This window comes from Hippichthys cyanospilos, chromosome 20 (genome assembly GCF_059441005.1).
Source record: "Hippichthys cyanospilos isolate Australia breed blue-spotted pipefish chromosome 20, RoL_Hcya_1.0, whole genome shotgun sequence".
Lineage (NCBI taxonomy): Eukaryota > Metazoa > Chordata > Actinopteri > Syngnathiformes > Syngnathidae > Hippichthys > Hippichthys cyanospilos.
The window spans coordinates 10,800,124-10,820,468 of NC_142388.1; the positions used below are offsets into that span (position 1 = coordinate 10,800,124).

A 20,345-nucleotide genomic window follows, 5' to 3' on the forward strand; every position below is an offset into this window, starting at 1 on the left:
TACAAAATACTAAATCTGCCTACATGTTTCAAAATATCCTTTCCTTAAAGGGCTCTAACTTTATCACAGATACTAATCGTTAGCCGATGGTTTTCATTATATGACAATATTAAGCATTGGCCATAAAGGCTTATACACAACATGGAATTATATTTTGTTTTGTTTTGCTTTACACCAAACCTCTACTTTAGTGCGGCACGGTGGAAGAGTGGTTAGCACGTCCGCCTCACAGTTCAGATTCCCGGGTTGAATTCCAGCTCACTCCGACCTTCCTGTGTGGGGTTTGCATGATCTCCCCATGCCCCTGTGGGCTCTCTTCGGGCAGTCTGGCTTCCTCCCACATTCCAAAAACATGCTTGGTTGGTGTATCGGACACTCTAAAACAGGGCTGTCTAACTCATATTTATCGGGGGCCGCATTGTAGTTATAATTTTTGTCAGAGGGCCGGTATGATTGTGAAATCAAATCAATTTTAGGTGTGTTTGTCACACTTCTAACTAGTTTTGAAATAAGAGCCTGGTAAAAACTGTTCAAAAGGGATATTGGGAACACAAAATGCTTGTTGTTTTTTTACCCCCAAATTTTTAAATGTTGAGGACAACTTGCAAATTTAGTATTTTAACCAGAAACTTGAAGTTTGATCAGGATCTCGCGGGCCACATAAATTGATGTGACGGGCCGAATCTGGCCCCCGGGCCTTGAGTTTGACACCTGTGCTCTAAATTGACCTTAGTTGTGATTGGGTATAGTGATTGCATAATTGTCCGTTGCTGTGTGCCCTGCGATTGGCTGGCAACCAGTTCAAGGTGTCCTTCGCCTACTGCCCGAAGCCAGCTGGGATAGGCACCAGCAAGCCTGCGAACGTTCTATAAGCAGCTATGGAAAATGGATGCAAGTACGTCGACCCAAGCTGCTGTCAGCGCTACAACTGACTTAGTCCGCATCAGCATGGTTCCGCGTGCATAACAACGAATACTACCGCACGCAAAAAAAGTGGAACATTCATGTTAGCGTTAGCATTTAGCTTCGGCGTGCTACTGCTCAGCACAGGTGAAATCGCCCTGAAGAGATTCCCAGTGGGCGGGGTCGTCATCTGGGCCATTAACAAACCCTCAGTTTTGGTCCCTGTTGTCCCCCTTCTACTGCCTGAGGACAGCTGGGATAGGCGCCAGCAAGCCACCCAGTGAGCATAAGGAGCTTTAGTAAATGAATGGATGAAAACTGCTCAAATCATTGCCCCTCTCCAGCTCGCAAACAGACCCATTCAAATTTGTCATCCGGAGACAACTCAGTGGTTTTCATGTTGGTTACAAGTCAAACTGAAAAGGTACAAAGACAAATCTCAAGGGCACTTCGAACAGACATAGAAGCAATATTTTCACTCTCGCTTGTTGCTTACATCCCAAACTGCAATTCTCCTCACGGGCAAAACCCAAATTCACCCACCTGTTATCGCCAATGACAATTGTAGGGCAGCCGCAAAAAAAAAAAAAAAAAAGCTTTAATTGAGCTCTGAAGGTCAGCCGCCGAGCGCAGGAAGTAGCGCTTCTTAAATCTGCCAGGTCCCGCCCGTGTTTACCCGTGCGGCTTGTTTGATAAACTGTTTTGGCAGACGGCGCGCTCCCCCGTGGGTGACGGTAGCCGACAGTCCCATCTGCGGGGCTCGCTGAGAGGAAATGTCATCAGCAGATGTCCGCCGTGACGGGCGCCCTCGCGTGCGCTTCCCCCCCGCCCGCCGTTTTTCTTCCCCCCCGCTTTTCTTCTCACTGGAACCGACTCCGTGCTAGTTGAGCTTTATTTATGTAGCGCCGTAGCACAATAGATAAATGCCGAATGTGATTTAATAAAGTTTACTGTTTGGACATCAATTATAGTGAATTTAAATCTGGTGCTGACAGGATGGTTCCCACCTTCCTGCTCGCTCATAGTCTGGCTTTGCAGCCAGGTGGCATCTGAAATCATCTTCAGGTGTTCTAGCAATCGCCTCCCCCATGTCTTCCATCCATCAATGATTTTCCAAATGTTTGGACGCACTATTTACATTTTGTTTGTTTTTGGGACGCTAGATCAGTGGTTCTCCAATGGGAGTACCAGTACCTCTGGGGGCACTTGAAGGAACTTTTAGGGAGGTTTTAAGTAAAACAAACAAATGTGGGCAAATATTTATTCAGCATTATTTCTTATTCATCTTTATTTCATTAGTTCTTCTTGAGAACAGGTCCGACATATGTTGATTATTTTTTTGTGGGCAAACATTTTCTAATAATTAAGTTGATTTATTGATGATTTAAACCGCAAAAAAGGATATTTTATTTAATATTTTTCTGTGGACAAATATTTTTTTTTATTTGGAGGGGGCAGTTGTGTCACTTTATATTGTTTATTTTTTGTGAAAATATTAATTTAATTAAATATTAATTAATAATCAAGTTATTTTATTAATATACTTATTCAAATACAGTTTGAAAGGCTCTAAAGTTTAATAAATCAGACACTGATGGCAAGTTTTTTTTTTTTTTTTAAGTGACTGGAAGGTTTAGACCGTTTTTCATTAAATATGAATAAATTAAACGATAATAAATTTTAAAAACTTGCAAATAAATGTGTTCTAAATGACCAACAGTATGTTTTAAATATAATGGTAGGTCTAGTTAGCATGAAATGATATTACATGGGGGGTGGCACCCCTCCGGAGGTCGCCACGTCTGTTACAGCTACGAACAGCAGGAGAAGGAGTGTTCATTGCTGCATTTACCGTAATGTCCCTAAAGCCCCCTACAGACGCATGCAAAAAATTAGGAATACACACTTTACCCCAAAAATGCTTTGCACTGGTTAAGAGGTACTTGAAAACATATTTCACAGGGGTACATCCCTGAAAAAAAGTTGACAACCACTTTCTGCCAATTTTCACTTGGCTAAGTGAACAACAAGTTTTGTCGGGCTGAATTTCAAAACCCAACTCGTCATCAAGTGGAGCTCAGGTGTGCGAGGCGGGATGCTTAGCTTGTTATCGACTCCTTTCTTGTGTCTGGGAGTCTGTTGTTTTGGCCTCCCGTCCAGCTGGGCCGCATGCCACGGACGCGGCCGAGGTCAACCCGGTCAGCCTGGGCCGGCTGCTGCGACACTCGGCGGCGGCTTGTTTACAGCTTTTGCAGTCGCACTCGCCAAGCCTCCCACGAGGGTTCACAGCGCCACACTTAAAGACAGTCATACACTTTCTGCAGCTTTAGATGAGGTTGCCTTGGCAACTGTACCCCTGCCTATGTGCTAAACGTGTTAGATTGTTTAAAAAGTTCACGTGTGTATGTGAAGTAGATTATGCTTATGAATTACATTTTGCTAATGTGCATGGAAATCATCTACAATGCGTTCTTATAAAGACTGTGATTAAGCCTGATTTTTATCCTTTACAGTTAACCAATTTAAATACATCAATTACAGGTGTTTTTGCAACAAAACAATCATATAACATGAAAAATGAAGATACCGTAATTATTAAAAAATGACACACTGTTTTCTCCCCCAAAAATGAAGGCCAAAAGTATGCTATATCCTATAAATGGTAACTTAAAAAATTTGATTTTTTGTATTCATCAACCATTTGAGGATGATTGATCTGTCAGCCACATAAACTGAGTTTTTACGCATAGATGTATTTTTATATTGGCTGTATTCTTATTTACAATAATTACCGTAACGGTATGAGCTAGAAGGTGGACGTCGGTTTGACTGTTAGCTGCCAGTGCCTGTTGCAGCTAACAGCAGCTCACATTAGCTGAGTTTGTTATGCCATTATTATCAAGACAAGAAGTGAGCTGACTGAACCAACGTCCGAGTCCATTCATGCTATTACTATTACCGTATTACTAAAAAGGAAAGGTTATGATCATTGCCTGTTTCAATTAAGAGCTGTGTGTGCCGGTTAGTGAACCCAAAAAGGTATTCCATTTGACTCATTTATTAATTGCGGTCTTTTGGCATGTATACACAAACATAAACTTGGTGGAATGCTGCACAAATTCAGGTGTTTGACAAAATGAACTCGAGCTGCATCGCGAGGAAAATGTAAAACAACTGATTTGAGTGCAATCGTTACCTTGGCGCAGCATTCACTGACCGCTCACAGTGTGCAAAATCTGATGCACACTTTACCCGAAGCAAATATATAACTTAATGACGTGAACACAAGAAAATATGAAGAGTTTAGGAAGATGAGATTTAGTCTGTTTTGCTATAGTTTTTATGTCCTTGCCAAAATGTTGGTGCGTCTTATACACGGTATTAAAAATACTAATATATATATATATATATATATATATTATATAAAGCCATGTTGAATTCTGCCGGACCAACACTGGGTTTTGCCAATACCGACACGCAGCTGTCCTTTAGGCCATCACCATTCCTTAAATTCACTCTTTTAACACAGCCTGAGCAAATACATGGTTATACAGTAGCTATGTGTTTAAATGAGATCATTTGTACAGGTATCCATCAAAGCCCTTGTATCAGGATAAGTATTCAGTTTATACATTACATTTTTTTTTTTTCATTGAAGCAATACCAAGTAATATTTAAAACATTCAATGACCAATTTTGGGTAAACAAAATATTACTTAATGCAACAAATGTTGCATTCCAGTTTTTTGAAACTGTTCTTGGCGATTGGTGTTTTCCAGCACCTGTCTGACCTGCTGGCGTCGGTGCGACTGCCCTTCATCCACCCGTCTTACCTGCTCAATGTGGTGGACAACGAGGAGCTGATCAAGTCGTCGGAGGCGTGCCGCGACCTGGTCAACGAGGCCAAGCGCTACCACATGCTGCCGCACGCTCGCCAGGAGATGCAGACGCCACGTACCAGACCGAGACTCTCTGCAGGTAACACACACAAACTGACGAACTGAGAAACAGCTACTCGTTTTAGATTAACCCCTGGGTGTCCGAGGATTTGACCCTGAAGGGGTCATAACATTCTCAAATATAAATATACTTTTACTTTAAACGCTTCAAAATGTTTGGTGGCATCAGCACTAGCCATCCATATTTATATTTACGTATATATTTTACAAGGCTGTTTCATTTTTAAGAATTTTTATTTTGTGAGGAAAAAAAAAACATTATGTATTCGTTGCTACAGTTTTCACAGAAAGGAATATGCAGTTATAATGCTAAGCGTTGCAAATAAAAGCTTTCCTTATACATTTAGTTCTTGGATCGAAGCCTGTTGTCAACTTTAAGTCCCTCAATGCATAGCAAGAACTTTATGGGACTCAGGCTAAGCCGTTCAATGAAGTCATTGAAATGCTTGCAAATGTTATAAGTAGTCTGCTTGTGCCTCCCGGTGGTTTTGGGGTCTCAAAACAAAAAAATCGATTGCACCGTATTCGCGAGTTGCCGTTGAAAGTATTAATGCAAAAATCGTGGGAATTGCACAATAAAACATCAGGTTTTCAACATGTCCTAAATTGACGATATTTCCAATTTTTAATGGCAGTAAATGAGCCCGACATGGGCTAAATTTGACATCTGCAGGATGTACCTCTCGACTTTCCGTTTGCAAGCATTTAGAAGGAACGACAACATGGCATACTGAAAGTTGCTATGTTTTGACAATTTATGCAATATTTTAGCATCCTAGTGGAGTATGCTTCTCCTTTTATTTCAAAAACATCTAAAAGCCCGAGTTGGGTCAAATTTCCCCCCAGGGTTTAAAAAAACAAAAGGTTTTGGATGAAAAAAAGTATATAACTGCCCGACAACACGGCACGACTTGGCATTACAGTGGGCATGCACGCTATTAATCTTGCGCGGCATCAAGGTGACAGAGAGGTCATGTCGCCATAAGGAGACATTGCCTTGTATTGATTTTGGCCCACCGGGAAGGTAATGGGTCATTGCTGGAGTGTATTTTGTGTGTGTGTGCGTTACATTAAGTCAGTCTGGAGTGTAAGCCGTCTTTGAGAGTGCCATGGAAGCTCTGATGTCATTTCCCAAACTCTAATGAAGGATACTTAGTGTAATTGATGTGCATCAGGGACATCCAAAGCTTTTCCACCGAAGGCCATGTGTGCAGAGCGAAAAAGAGCGGGGACCTTTCAACCTTGCGTTGAGCAAAACATTGCTTCAAACCAATGCACTGTACTGGAGGTCAGTGTATGCTAAGCACATTGAAAGATAAAAAAAAAAAAAAAAACAGCAAACGGTATGCCTCAGATTTGTATGTTTTTAGAGGTTGAGCAAAGTTATCTGCCGGCGTCACAAATATAATCATTAGTTGTTGAGTAGTTCAGGTTTGTAAACAAAGTTGAGGTGTTAAATGCACAAAAAAAACTATGTACAATAAATGGCAGTATTTACATAAAATATAAGGTTAGATTTTTTTCAACTCAAACCCGCCAAAATAACTCACAAAAAAAAAAGCTTGTTTGTCCAAGCTATGGCCCAGGGGCCAATTTTGTCCATTTTTAAGTAGCCCGCGTTATATCTTATAAAAAAAAGTATTATTTTACATGCTGAGCTTTCGTGAGTATGCAAATATGTAACCAAACTAGTAGCTACGTTTCTCTTCATAAATCACAGAATTGACTGAAAATAGTTCATTTTTACAAGCAAAATGGTTTCAAAATGTGAAAATACAAAATACGGAAAAGTACAAAATGTGAAATATTACGTGCGTTACCGATATACGTGAAATTTCCTGATATCGGTCCCTATAATAGGCTCGGCCGATAATCGGTCGATCTCAACCGACAACACCAAAATATTGCAAAATCCTAAACTATTTGTCTTGTAGAAAGATAGGTAGCAGTTTAAAAAAAATCCGTAATATCCAGTATAAAACAATATTTAAATGAAATGGTGGATTAATTTTGGTGTGCTTGATGAATCAACGTTTCAAAAAAAAGAATTCAACCCTGTTCAAGCCTTAAATTTTTAAGGATTTTAAGAATTGTCATTTTGCTAATTTTGACCCGTGCAAGAAGAGGTTTGGACAACTCTGATATAGAGTGTTGAAAAAGTCTAGATACTTTTGATTATTTTATTTTTATGTTATGTTTACCATGGTAGTTTGGGTATTTTTAAAATTGTTTTGTTTTTCCAATCTGAAAAAGGGTGTCTTATGTAATGTTCAACATTTTTTTTTGCAGTTATATTAAACATATTTACAACAATGTTGCTTCTATTTTTAATGAAACAAATGGTGTAAAATCTTTCAGCGGTGCAAATGGAATCTGTTCTGCGAACCATCTGATGCCTTGTTTAATTTTAAGAGCGCTCTGCGGGCTGCAAATTGGTCCCCCGGGCTGCACTTTGTACTCCCGTAAGTCGGACATAAAAGCGTAATGCATGCTTCACATGTGCTCGGTGCACTTAAGGAAACAACACAAAAGCATTTTGTTGACCTTGCGGGGGGACATGCTATTACATCGAGCCGACCTCGATGTAAATGAAATTATAGTGCTGTGGCGTTATATGCTTGTGAATTTAAGGAAATGTTTTCTCAATGTTTCTCAAGGCCCCACCACTGAACGTTGTTGGAGTACACCATATGAAAATAATTAGATTTACTGATAACCTTTTTTTTTTTTAACCGTGCAGTGGTTGTCTATTGGACAACAAGCAAGCGACTGCCATGTAAACGTCATCACGCTCGACCAGCTCACTTAAACCAGGCCTGGTACTGGTCCATGGTTCTGCTGGTTCTCGCCCGCATTGGCCGCACCTGAAATAATGATGTTTTGGAATTGATTTAGTTTATCTTTTAAGAGTTCGTTCTTTGTGCTTTGTTTGGATTAATCTTTGTTTTTGGTGCCACCTCTGGTTGCTGTTGATATTACATTGTGTAGTGAGGAAGGACGGTGTGGTGTCAATTGACAGCAGTCACTGACAGTGACACACGTGATTTTTTTGTTTGTTGATCCAACAACTTGTGACTGTGGGTAACATGCTAGCTAATGTTAGTTCTTATCTTCAGCGTGTTATATAGCGCTGCCTTGTATGCGTTTAGCTCGTTAGCATTTTTGTTTGTGCCAGGTATTTCCACTTAGCATATGCAAAGGTTTTGCATTGATAACTACTCAATTGCATTTAATTCACGTTTTGTATTGAAATGAGTATCATTTGGAATTCAGTTATATGATTGATATGTAATGTAATTTTCGCACATTTTTGTAAGATATATAATCCTTGCATATGGGACTTGACCCGAGTAATTGAGTTCTCGTGATGTTTGAAATTTTAGAGAGAGACACTGACAGCCTTTGTTTGGTATATCGTTAATGGCGAGCTCATGTTGGGGACCCCTGACTTAAACAGTCGTTAGATTCAATAAGCAAACATGAATGAGCCGTGTTTTTATCTCCTACGTGTAATGAGGTCCCTCGAGGCCTCTTGAGGTGGTGACTGACACGCCCGCCGTGTCGTAGAATTTATGTATTTACAACTTGCGCATTACAATGACAAACTCGTAATCGGAATGCATAATCTGCTCAGTGGGGTGAGTGCGCGAGTGTGGTGTTGGTAATGTGAAACAAATTGTGATGTCATCTCACAAAACCTGCTTTATGTCACAGAGATTAGTTTTGATTTATTGAGGAAAACACAAAATTTCGACTGAGATGTCCATTTTGGGCCAAAAGGTTTGATTTGTAATAAAAGAGTATGAAATTATCGGATTAGAAGGCGATTCGTGCCGTTGAAAGACGAATGTGGCAAAACCTTAAATGCTTTTTATCCCAAAACTCAGGATTTCAACTTGGGAACATCACTGGCACAGATTTTTCATTGGTTTTTATATATCGTTTTACCCGTTTAGCTGTGCTCTTATCAGTCATAAATGATCGCAGCACGCGAGCGAAATAAAGACCCCAACGCAATTGGTAATTATTCGCAATTCCCAAAAGGTTTATTAAACAAGAGGCCCACGACAAGCGGTAGACAAAAATGTCAAAACTGCCAGAGTACAACAAAAATCAAAAAGTGAAAATCAAAGTGAGACAAAAAGTGTCAACAGTCCAATAATTGCAAGGCATTGAGGGAGCAGAGTCAGCAGGAGATCGAATTAGAAAACAAAGTAACAACAAAAATGGTCAAACGCGGAGAAAAGGTAAGACACAAAGTACAAACCAAAATTCACTCGAAAGAGATCAACTCGAGATTAGACAGCTGGGATCTTCACAGGGACTTCTCGGGGAGTGGCCAAGGAATAACCCGGTGTCGTTCCCCTGCTCCGACCGCACTTAAAAAGCCCTTGATGACAAATTATTGCCATACGTTGTAGTGAAGACTGACGACAGAAATGACACATGTTTTTCAAAGAATCGTAACTTGTGAACAGATTGTGTTTGCGACGTAAATTTGAAGGATTCTGAAAGCAGGGAATCGGAGCTTTGCATTCATGTGGTAGGTAGTGGCATAATGTGTGCAAAGTTGGGATGGGCCTGGAGATATGCTAAAGTTTGTAGCATGTACACTAATTGGTTTAGGCAAACACAACAATTTCAGCAGTTGTAATATAGCTTGAATTCCATATTTGCAAGCTTTACATTTTTGTTCATGTGCATTTACACCTGTTATTTAAAAAAATGTTATTCAGATCCATGTTTAAAAAATGTTTCGTTATTTACCAAATTTTGAAACTAAGCTAAAAATAGCTTCCATTATTGGAAACTTTGTTTTTGTACATGTACACGTACATGCACGTTTACATGTACACATAATCTTTTATTTAAAAACAGTTGTCTTTTTTTGTTTTGTTTTTTGCTGTTTTAAGCATTCATAACCTATAATATTGACATATTTTGAGTTTGAAAAAAAGGGGCACACAATTTTCAAAATGGAGCATTTTTCATGACACGTTTATCAAGAGAAATAACAAAAACAACTATGCGGTCTGTTGTCTAAATAACGTAAAGGGTTAAAAGCCATTAAATGTAGAATTTATTAATGTCGATTTGAATTTCGAGAGACATAATTCAGATTTTGTGAAAACTTATAACAAATAACACAAATAACAAATATAACAGAAAGGTTTGAATTGAAAATACTAATAAGACCATAGGACACCATGAAACGTATTATTATAAATAATAAAATACTGTATATTCATCACAGTATAACACATTTAAAAATGCAATGAATTACACTGAAATGTGTTGCCCCGCTGCATGCTCCTGTACCGCCTTATTGTCAAAACCCGCCTGATGTAAATCTACAATACAGTAGCTGTCATAACTTTATAAACAAAATTTGAAAAGGAAAAAAAAAAAAGCCCATGGTATAAAGGAAAAAGAAATTAGAACACTCTGAAGGGAAAGTTGTCGAAAAGGGCAGATGGTTTAGTCCTTGGGATGTGTGTGTTTGAGTGCGTGTGCACACATGCGTGTGTGTTTGTTTGAGAGAGTGTGTGTTTGGTGTGTGTGTGCTCAAAAAGGCGCGTAAGCAGATGGAGCGCCACCTGAGCCCTGTTGATAAGACTGTCAAGCGTAAAAAGAAAAGAGAACTGCCATCCGTGAAGCACTTCTTGCTGAGCAAAGTCAATCTGTGGACTCTGTGTGTGCGCGTACACATGTGCGGTATGCTAATGAGCAGCCTTCAAAAACTCACTGCACTGTACGTTTGAGTTTAAGGCTACCGTTAATGTCACCATTGGTGGTTCTGGGAAACTCGGGCCTTTCGCGCAGAAAAAATAAAAGATAGCTTTCAGAATTGTGAAAATTCAAGCTCACTGCATGCACCTTACAAATCCTGCACAGTGCAGGAAGGTTGCTAAATGCATAATTTTGCACTGCATGATATTTTGCACTATCATCCTCATATGTATACATCTACTCCATAATATGCTCAGATTGTGAGACTATTCGTTGATTGGCAGTTCATTATTACTGCCCTTACTGTTTGTTTTTGTTTTGTTGCCTACTTTATTATTTGCTCGATTGTGCAATGTCGTCTGCTCGGACAATTGAACAGAATAAGAATTTCATTGTGTGGTATTACTATTCATATGACAGTAAAACTTGAAACTTGAACACATATATGTGTATGTGTGTGTGTGTGTGTGTGTGTGTGTGTTCTGGGGGGGGGGTTATGATGATGAATAATATAACTTATTTGGTCCCTTAGAAATAAAGATACAATATATAGACAGACATTTTCATTGTTTTTAAAGGTACAGTGTGTAAGATTTAGACCACTTTTCATTAAAAAGAAATAAATTAAATGATTGCAAATTTCAAAAACCTGCAACTGAATGTGTTCTTAATGACCAGCAGTATTTTTTAATATATGATCATAGGTTGAGTTAAATCATATAAATTATATTACATGGGTGGTGGCCATGTTTGTTATAGATACGGGCAATGGTATAAATGCAGCACCTGCAGCACCTCCTGCTGTCCGTAATGAAAAACTGTCTAAATCTTACACACTATCCCTTTAATAGGCCTTAAGCATTGATTTAATGTTACTATAGGACAGAGGTTTGCAAGCCTCTGCGGCTCTTATCCTTCTGATGTGGCTCTCTGAGACTTTGGAAAATGATAAACACTTTGTTGAAAATAGATTGTTAGTTTTCCAGATGTAATCGTAAACGTTAGGAAACGCCTTTAAATAAGTCGAAAATATCGGTTTGTATTTATGGTAGATTCAAAGTGGGCAATTTTTAGCTGGTTTGACATCTCTGCATGTCTTTATGATGTGGATGTTGCATAATGATCTGAAATGACTTTTTCCAGAGTTAATAGTAACATTTTTGTGGCCTAGTGTGTGCCAAGCCCTTCATACTTTGGTACAGTAAATAGTATTTTAATTAGCTGTTTGATTGCGAATATATATCTAAATTCAAATGCCTGCATGATCCACACTGGAGAAATGATGACGGAACAGATGGCGTTTTTGGTGTGCCTTTTTGGGTGTCTACTAGTGGATCATTTACATTTGGCTTGAATTCCATGAATAGGAGACTTATTATGGACGTTGTATGTTATATTATATTTGTGTAATGCACACTTAAGATGTCAAAAAGTTTTTTTGTTTTTTTTTCCCCTGTATTCAGACTGTCAAAATTGCTTTTTCATTCCGTCGGGTGAAAATGTGCTAAAAAAAATGCCAGTTATATAACAATATTATATATAATAATAATGGGTAATGTCTAAACGTCATCATCGTTTCTTTGATTGTTACACGAATGTGTAAAATGCGATTGGCAAAAATAAGCCATTTTTAATCTTGATATGTTTCATTGAAGGAAAAAAAAATCATTTTATTGGCTGATTAAATTGGTTGATAAATACATTAAGCTAATGCTACACTGGCTAATAAAATACATTAAAATGCATTCGTTTTTTTATAATTTTATGTAATAATCGTTTTTTCTTTCATGTTATAAAAGTCCATCTATCAATGCATCAAACTTAAAAACAGGTAAAAGGCCTAAAACTAATCAGCAGCCAATCACATCACCTTGTAATGAGCATGGAAATATGGCGATGGCATCGTCAGGCGTCCAGCCGCCCAGCCGCAGCTTTTTGGCAGCGTCCCAATTAGCACGCATTGATCCAGACTTTTGGAGTCCATTCTCGCCGATGCCAGCTCCGCTCTTTCGAGCTTGAATCGAAAGTATACGTCTGCATTGGAGCAGGCGGCAAGGTGAAGCTGTCACAGGCTCTGAAAGGTAATTAAAAGCGTTTTTAACCCCCACTTTGTTGATTCCTGTTCGGCTCCAAGTAATTATAAAGCCTCGCCGTTTGTCTCTTGGATTAAATGCAGCGTGACATTGCTTGTGCCGCTGTGGATTCTCTCAGGGTTTCATTTTTATTTTACTCACATGCCACCAAAACGCTTACACTCGCCACTAAGTTGCCTTCAATAAAACGCGAAAGTTCATTGATGGTTAAATCTGAAACTGTGGTAACTTCAGGGAATTATTTGACGTTTGTTCAATTCAACCCAGGAACATTCTGAACTTTGTTTTTCTTTCAAATGAAAACAAAGATAGGTCAAAGTTGAATATTTCTCTGGTATTCAAATTTAGGAGGGTTTTTTTATACTGTAGAAAACTATAGGCAGACGACTTAAGTTTTCATTTAGCCTATTTAAAGGGGAAGGCAACCCTGCATTTTCTTGAGTTTCGCATCTTGAATTTTGTACGCACCCCTACGAGTCTGAACGCAGCATTCTTGTTAATATTGAGTTTGTGGAATATGAATTAATTATGCACCTGTTTTTATCTAAATTTGCTACTTGCTGTCAATTCACACTTGTTCAGGGCTCATATAACAGCTCATCTGTTTTCTGAGTTTATTTGATGAAATATAACTGAAGAGATTTAAATCAATGGCTGTGCTCAAAAGTTTTAAAACTATATTTTTAAAAACATAAAACATCAAGATCTTGTATAAATGTTTGTGCAGTGTAAATTTGATGTACAGTATACAGTATATATAATTGTAAATACTATATATATATATTTACAATTGAAACTAAAACAAGCAGTCAATGAAACAAAGGGAAACAGAAGAAGATGCTATGAAAGTATTGATTTTGAGTTTCAACAGGTATTTAACCCTGCAGTATTCTGTCGGTGTTATGTTGAAAATTTCCATGCATTTTCTACAAATATGTTGGTACTAAACATGCAGGCATCTTCAGTCTGGTGAAGAATGTTGCTGTGAGCAGGCATTTAAAAAAAAGTGACAAAAAAATGTACACCTATACCATATATATATATATATATCTATATATATATATATATATATATATATATATATATATATCGGAAACAGTGTGATTTTTCAGTGAGTGTTTCAGTCAACGGGCAGCAGTGTGAGCTGGTGACGTTCCCGCGGCTTATCGTCAAAATCTCATCCTGTGCAGTCCCATCAATTCGACACAGAGATTCTAAATCCATCTTAGGTGGTGCGCATCCCTAACGCTGACCTGCCCGACCCACGGTAAAGCTGCCGCCGCCGCCTCATCCGACATTCATTCCAAATGAGCACAGGAAGGGTTAGGGTTAGGTGAGAGGAGGAGGATGCTCAATTATATGTGCCTGTTGCTAGGCAGAGTAGACGGGGCTCACTCATGAATTACCCCATACACCAGTGGCAGAAAATGCACAGATCTATTAACCTGGCAATTATCATTACATCGGCTGTTGCTAGGCAGAATTCAATCGTAAAAAAGTGTCAATTAGGAAGAAGGAAGAACTCAGATATTCACCAATACATCACAGTAACGTTGAGTCCTATTTATTTATTGGGACGATAAATGACTATTTGTTATAATCACAAAGAAAGCAACAGCAGCGTCTTCTGGAAGTGCCACGGCACTGCACCCACCCCTCCCCATTTACGCACTTGCCGGCAGCCTTTTCGGCGCTCTTAGTGACTCGAGTCAGCGGCTGAACAGAAAAGCAAACATCCTAATATGCTCTCACACACACTTAGACACACTGGGTAGCGCCATCACGGGGGTGCCGTGGGGGCCCCCCCCAAATCCCCCAACGTGGTCATAGCAAATTAGCACTCTGGGAGACAAATCACAGGGTTAGAAAATGAGAGCAAATGGAGTAAAAAGGGAGCGTGATAAGACATAATGGTTATGAACCTGCAGCCTGAGAGAAATGTCTCCCACACCTATAACAGAGACTGTGTGGGTGTATAAGTGCATCCGTATGCTTGTGTGTGTGTCAGCATCTGCCGTCTTGCGCCATATTTATGTATACGCATGTCACTTTTATGAGCAAACAGACTTTTTTTTGTGGCTGCCATATCAGGCAAAGGAGTCATTTGTCACAGCGTGACGGGATGGACGTTAATGTCGGCCATTTCCTTCATGGTTAATGACGACGACAAAACACGGAGGCGGGACAGCTCACTTTTCCCAAACAGTCTTTTTATCCCTTAAGGGCAACTACTTTTTCAGGAGAGTCGGTTGTCGGAAAGGAACGTTGAATCAGAATTTTCCCAGGTGACTCAAATGCGTCATAGCATATTGTCGTAAAGAAGGAAGTCTTTGGCATCCTTTAGGCATCCTAAGGAGCATTTTGTTAAACTGTTAAGGAATCAATCAACGAAGGCCATCCAGGCAGTGCTTTTTGTTTTCACTTTGCTATTGCCGTGCTAGCATGAAGTTTGGAAAGTTGGATGCTTGACTGGAGAAAACCTCCCCTGTTTGTGTAGTGCTAAGTTAGTTACGATGATGGACATTATGTTTGCCATTGTACAGCATGGGAAGATAGAGGGTAAAATGACTGTAAATTTAAAATAAAAGTTTTTGCATTGGTTGATCACACTTAGGTTAGCGTTAGAATAATTGTATATAGGTTAACCCATATTTGTTTCTTCAACATGTATGTTGGTAGACATGGATATTTTCTGTTGGAATTGTCATGTCTCCTGCAGCTGTAAAGAACAACAGGCCTGATTATTTAATGACCAAATCATAGGCACAATGACCTGATCACGGGATAGAACAGTACGGGGTCTGTCGCTGTGTTCCCAGGAAAGAAGATAGCGGCGATCGCGTGGACTGATAGTATTTGTACTCCCACCTACATTCCCCATGATCAGATACTGATTGTTACCTTGCTGCCATAATGTATCCCATAACATTTCAGGGCAGCAACTAGGGCCAACCATAACAAATAACGAGGGGCGACAGAAAGTGTAACCGTACCAGAAGGAGATCTGAGAAGGTGCAGGTTCCTGCCCACTCTCCTTTTGAGAAAAAGTTTGTTGTCTTCCTTCTGCTTTGTTTCTTTTTAAGTGTTCTAGATTGCCTGAACCTGACAGTTAGCGTCTCCAAAAAGTGAATATTCTTTGGTAAAACGCTTTAGACAAATAATGGTGTAGATAATGCACGCCCCATTTACAGGATCTTTGACTGTATCAAAATCTATATATGTGCAAAGAATCGTCGTTCTAGTTCAGTCTGCTTAGCAAGACAGAATAACAAAAGGAGGCAAGGTGTCTTTTTTTTTTTACTATTAAGTTTGATTTGTATGAATCATACCGTTTTAAACAAAACAGCATTGAAACTACTGTTGCTCTTTGAAGCTAGCTCTGAATTTTGTAGCTTTTAGTGTATAAAATCAGATTAAACAAAAGGACGTGCATCTGTATCATAAAAAAAAGGTAGAACAAGATACAGGAAATTGCAGCACCAATAAAATGAATGAAACGTGTGCCAGGTTGTTAATGTCCGTACCCGCGAGCATTATCGGGAGCATTATTCCACACCGGATTCATGACGCTCAACCCGCTTTCATTAGCGACGGACAGAAATGGTCACAGACGCATTCACATTTCGCGGCCTTGTGCCTTTGGTGCATCAAATGCGAAACTGTTTTGATCTCGACGTCCATGCGTCACATTAGTGCCACTTTGCTCATTTCCATCAAGGCACTGGCGACTTTTCTTTGTAATATATTTGTAAAGCTTGGCGCAGCTGTCTTAGTTGAAAAACTTTCGTGATTGTATAGCGTACCTTGGCTCCGCTGTCCGCAACATTTTCTACTACACTTCAAGGGCATAAATCTTTACTTTCGATGAGAATTTTCTCCATCTTTGGTTTTTGTGCTTTTAGAAGCTTACAGGAAGCAGATGTCTTATTTTGTCTTTAGTATGTGATTTTTTTGCCTTACTTTTTTTTTTTTTTTTTTTTTTTTTTTTAATACAATATAGATTTTGGGACGTTTAACTCTTTCACTTGTGGAGTCAGCAGACCCCAAGGCGTTCGTGGCCTGATTTCAGGGGGGCCCGTGAAATAATTTAGGTGTTCTGGAACTGATTTAGTTTATCTTTTAACAATTACAGATTTGTGCCTTGTTTGGCTTTGTCCGATTTTTGGCGCCGCCTCTGGCCGCTGTTGATAGTGCATTGATAGTTTGCTGTTTATCTAAATAGATGTGGGTTATTAATAAAATATAATAAAAAATAAATTATATATATACATTTGTTTTCATTTTATATTAACTTGTGAATAGATTCATGACTCTTCAATAAAGCAACCAATTCAACCAGTTTGATATACATTTTAAAATGTAATTTTTAAAATTTCTCAAAATGTGTTTCGTTGGGGGAAATCGACCTGGTTTGTTATAAGGAGACATTTTGCAATTTTTTTGTAAACTTCAGTCGCTGAAAAGCGACAAATACACTTGTCAAATTGAATATGTTGCAGTGTAAAAAGGACACTTTTGTTTGGGTTCAGTGGTTTTTTTTCCCACAAACTTTTGCAATGCGAGTCCTTGGAAATTTTGCTTACTAAAAGGGGTCCCTGACTCCCTGAGAACCCCTGGTCCATGAAATATATAGTCCCAGTGGTATTTCTTGGTGAAAATGGAAGTGGGAATTTTTTTTAACTAATTTTCCATGTATCCTAGACTTATAAACAGTTAACATACAAGAATATATAAGAAACAGTAGTGAGAGTTAAATCAAATTTGAATTATAGTAAATGTTTTTTTTGTTTGTTTGTTTGTTTTAGGGGGGGGGGACACCCACACCCTCACCATTTACTATTGTGATCAAATCAGATTTTTCTTTTGTTGGACTCTGGCATGCTTTTCAGCAATGGATTCAGAATTCTCTCTATATATTGTAAAACACATTTTTGTCCATTCACATACACAAACACACACACATATTCTTTCAGATGCATATACAAAATCCAAATATGTATTTGGCCATTCACATATAATCCACTCATCGCATGCGGGTATTGCATCTGTCCGTTCACAAGATGCAACAATCTGTCAAATGACGATTTTGCTCGCTCGGTTATTTGGAGGCCTGTCAAAACGGACCCGCCGTGGCTCTGCACGACTTCAGCCTGAAAGTGCTGCGAGCGAGCGAGCGCGCGTGCTTGTTTTTTGTTTTGTTTAGAGCTGGCGTCTCGCTTCATCTTGAAGAGAAAAAAAAAAAAATCCCAACTTAAACCTCCTTCACCCATCTCATCTATCAAGGAGCCTTTTAAAGCCTCACCCTGGAAAAACGTCCACTCAGACAGGCTGTCGGCTAAGCTCGGCGTCGGCCTTTTTGTTCGCCGTCTTTCTCCCCGGCTTTATTGTTCTTGCGGCTTTGACGAGAGAACTTTGGAGGGAAAAAAGAAAGAAAAAAAAAAAGGATTGGTCTTCATTGCTTGTTGTTGTGTAAGCAAAGGAAGCAGCGGGTCAATAGACTTGACCAAGCGGCAGCATCGATCGCGGACTAAAAGATAAACGTGGCCTTGAAATTTGTCTTTTTTAACATCCCATTCTATGAAGATCGGTCTTCCTTTTCCTCGCCCTTGTTTTCAATCCCGGCTGCCTTGCCAATCCTGCCCCACTTTGTGCCGGACCCCTCCGGCTCAGCGCTCTTCCGGCCTTCTTCCTCATTCTCGCCCCCCGCCCGCTTTCCTAGGTGCATGCTGCTCTCAAACACACTGCTCACTGGTTGGTGTCTGGCGGCCGTCTTGTCGCCCGACAGAGAGTCGCTTATTGGCGGCCTGCCAGCTTGTTTGTGCGTTCTGGATCACTGCGGTCTTTATACACCCTCTGCGTGTGCCTATAAGGCTCCTTATAAGTGGCTGCATATCATGCACCGCCGCAACCGTTTCGGAATGGACGCTAGGGTTGTTTGTCTCGTTTTCTTTACGCCGAGCGCAGCCGAACGGTCAAGCCGAGTCGTGACGTACAGATGCACGTTTCTACATCGGATGTATTTTTATTTATGGTAATTACGGTAATGGGACGAGCTAGACTAGAGGCAGTCATCTGGCGCCGTTCGTTGCAGCGAACGAGCTGCTTGTGAGGTTGTTACGGCATTATTTTCAATAAAAGAAGCGAGCAGACTGAACCATCGTTTGAGTTCATCCTTGTTCACACAGAGGAATAATAGAGTAGCTTTCAAGAAGAAAGTGATTTTTGTACCAAACCCATTTGGCTAATGGACTAATGGCCCTCACATAGAGACCTAGAGTGGAGCCAGTAGCCGACCAAACAACATAACGAGAAATTAGGGTTTACATTTATTTCAACGGAACTCTGTTAAAATCCTCCCCAACGTTAATTTGCCCGCTTCCGGGATGCCTCTCTCACTCGCTCGCCCACTCACTCACTCACTCACTCACTCACTCACTCACTCACTCACTCACCTACAAACCACACTGTGACCCTCAAATTCAGGGTGCGTCCCACACACCGATGCGGCCAATATTTGGGGAAGTACGGTACGTTGTCTATAATTATTTGATCAATTATTTATACATTTTCATGCACAATAAATACCTTTAACACTTGTGCAATATTTTGACATTTGTTGAGTTCTTTTTTTCCCATATGATCCTCGCAGTATTTTAGCCAAGGTTTGGCAAAATGATGGTAGCATGATAACAAAATGGTTGTGCCATGTTGCATTTTGCCATGTTGTCACCATCTGGGTGAAATTTCAGAATGCAATTGTGTTTACGATGTATAAATACCAAGAAAAAGAGAAAAGGAGAAGTGTTTCGATTTTATGCCTAATTTTAGCTGAAGTGATTAAAGAATGGTTATTCATTGTGAACTGTTCTTCAGACTGTTTTCAGGGAAAGTAAAAAAAAAACTGCGTTATTTCTAAATACAAATGAATAAAATGATCTGAATAGTACTTCTAGTATTTTGTTCATGAACTAACACAAGCACATTCATGTCGATTTCCTAAACAAATAGCCCTAGAAATCTCAACACTGCATTTACCACTTGATGGCACTGTGGCGTACATGATGCACCATGAAGCTTTGCAACACGTGCAACCCGGCTAGCATCGTGAAGCTTCATTTGGCCATCACTATTTTATACCTGCAGACAGAACCAGCTGCGTACATTCATGTCATAATCCCAATTCGCGCACGAGCGGAATCAGTTTACTGTAAACACAGCAACACACCCATTGACCGCTTTCTTCTTCGTTCTCACAGGTGTGGCAGAGGTGATCGTCCTGGTGGGTGGGCGGCAGGCCATCGGGATGAACCAACGCTCCCTAACAGCGGTCACCTGCTTCAACCCGCAGAACAGCAAGTGGTACCCGCTTGCCAGCCTGCCCTTCTACGACCGCGAGTTCTTCAGCGTCATCTCGGCGGGCGACAACATCTACCTGTCGGGTAAGCGACTATACCGAGACTATAGCAAGTTCGCAGAAAGTGTTGATCTTTGGAATTTTAGATAGCGGTAACTCAGTCTCCTGCGCTCTTGTCAAAAGTAAGTCATAATGAGCGGTCAAGGGCAAAACAAACCCATCCCGTATGACTTTTGCGCACGATTTAAAAAGTACAAAAAGGGCGCCGTGCCCCGCTCATCCTCCGTGTCGCGTAGAAGCTCTTTT

At 39.9% G+C, this 20,345-nt stretch overlaps 1 protein-coding gene across 2 annotated transcripts in view; it reads left to right on the forward strand.

Annotated features, from left to right (window-relative positions):
• The window catches only part of klhl29 (kelch-like family member 29), a 222,498-nt gene that overhangs the window by 178,840 nt on the left and 23,313 nt on the right, over window positions 1-20,345 (forward strand). For both annotated transcript variants that reach the window (XM_088403994.1, XM_088403996.1), the window contains 2 exons: window positions 4,683-4,881; window positions 19,942-20,124. In XM_088403994.1, the coding sequence (XP_088260120.1) occupies window positions 4,683-4,881; window positions 19,942-20,124 (382 nt within the window). The remainder of the gene's footprint in view (window positions 1-4,682; window positions 4,882-19,941; window positions 20,125-20,345) is intronic.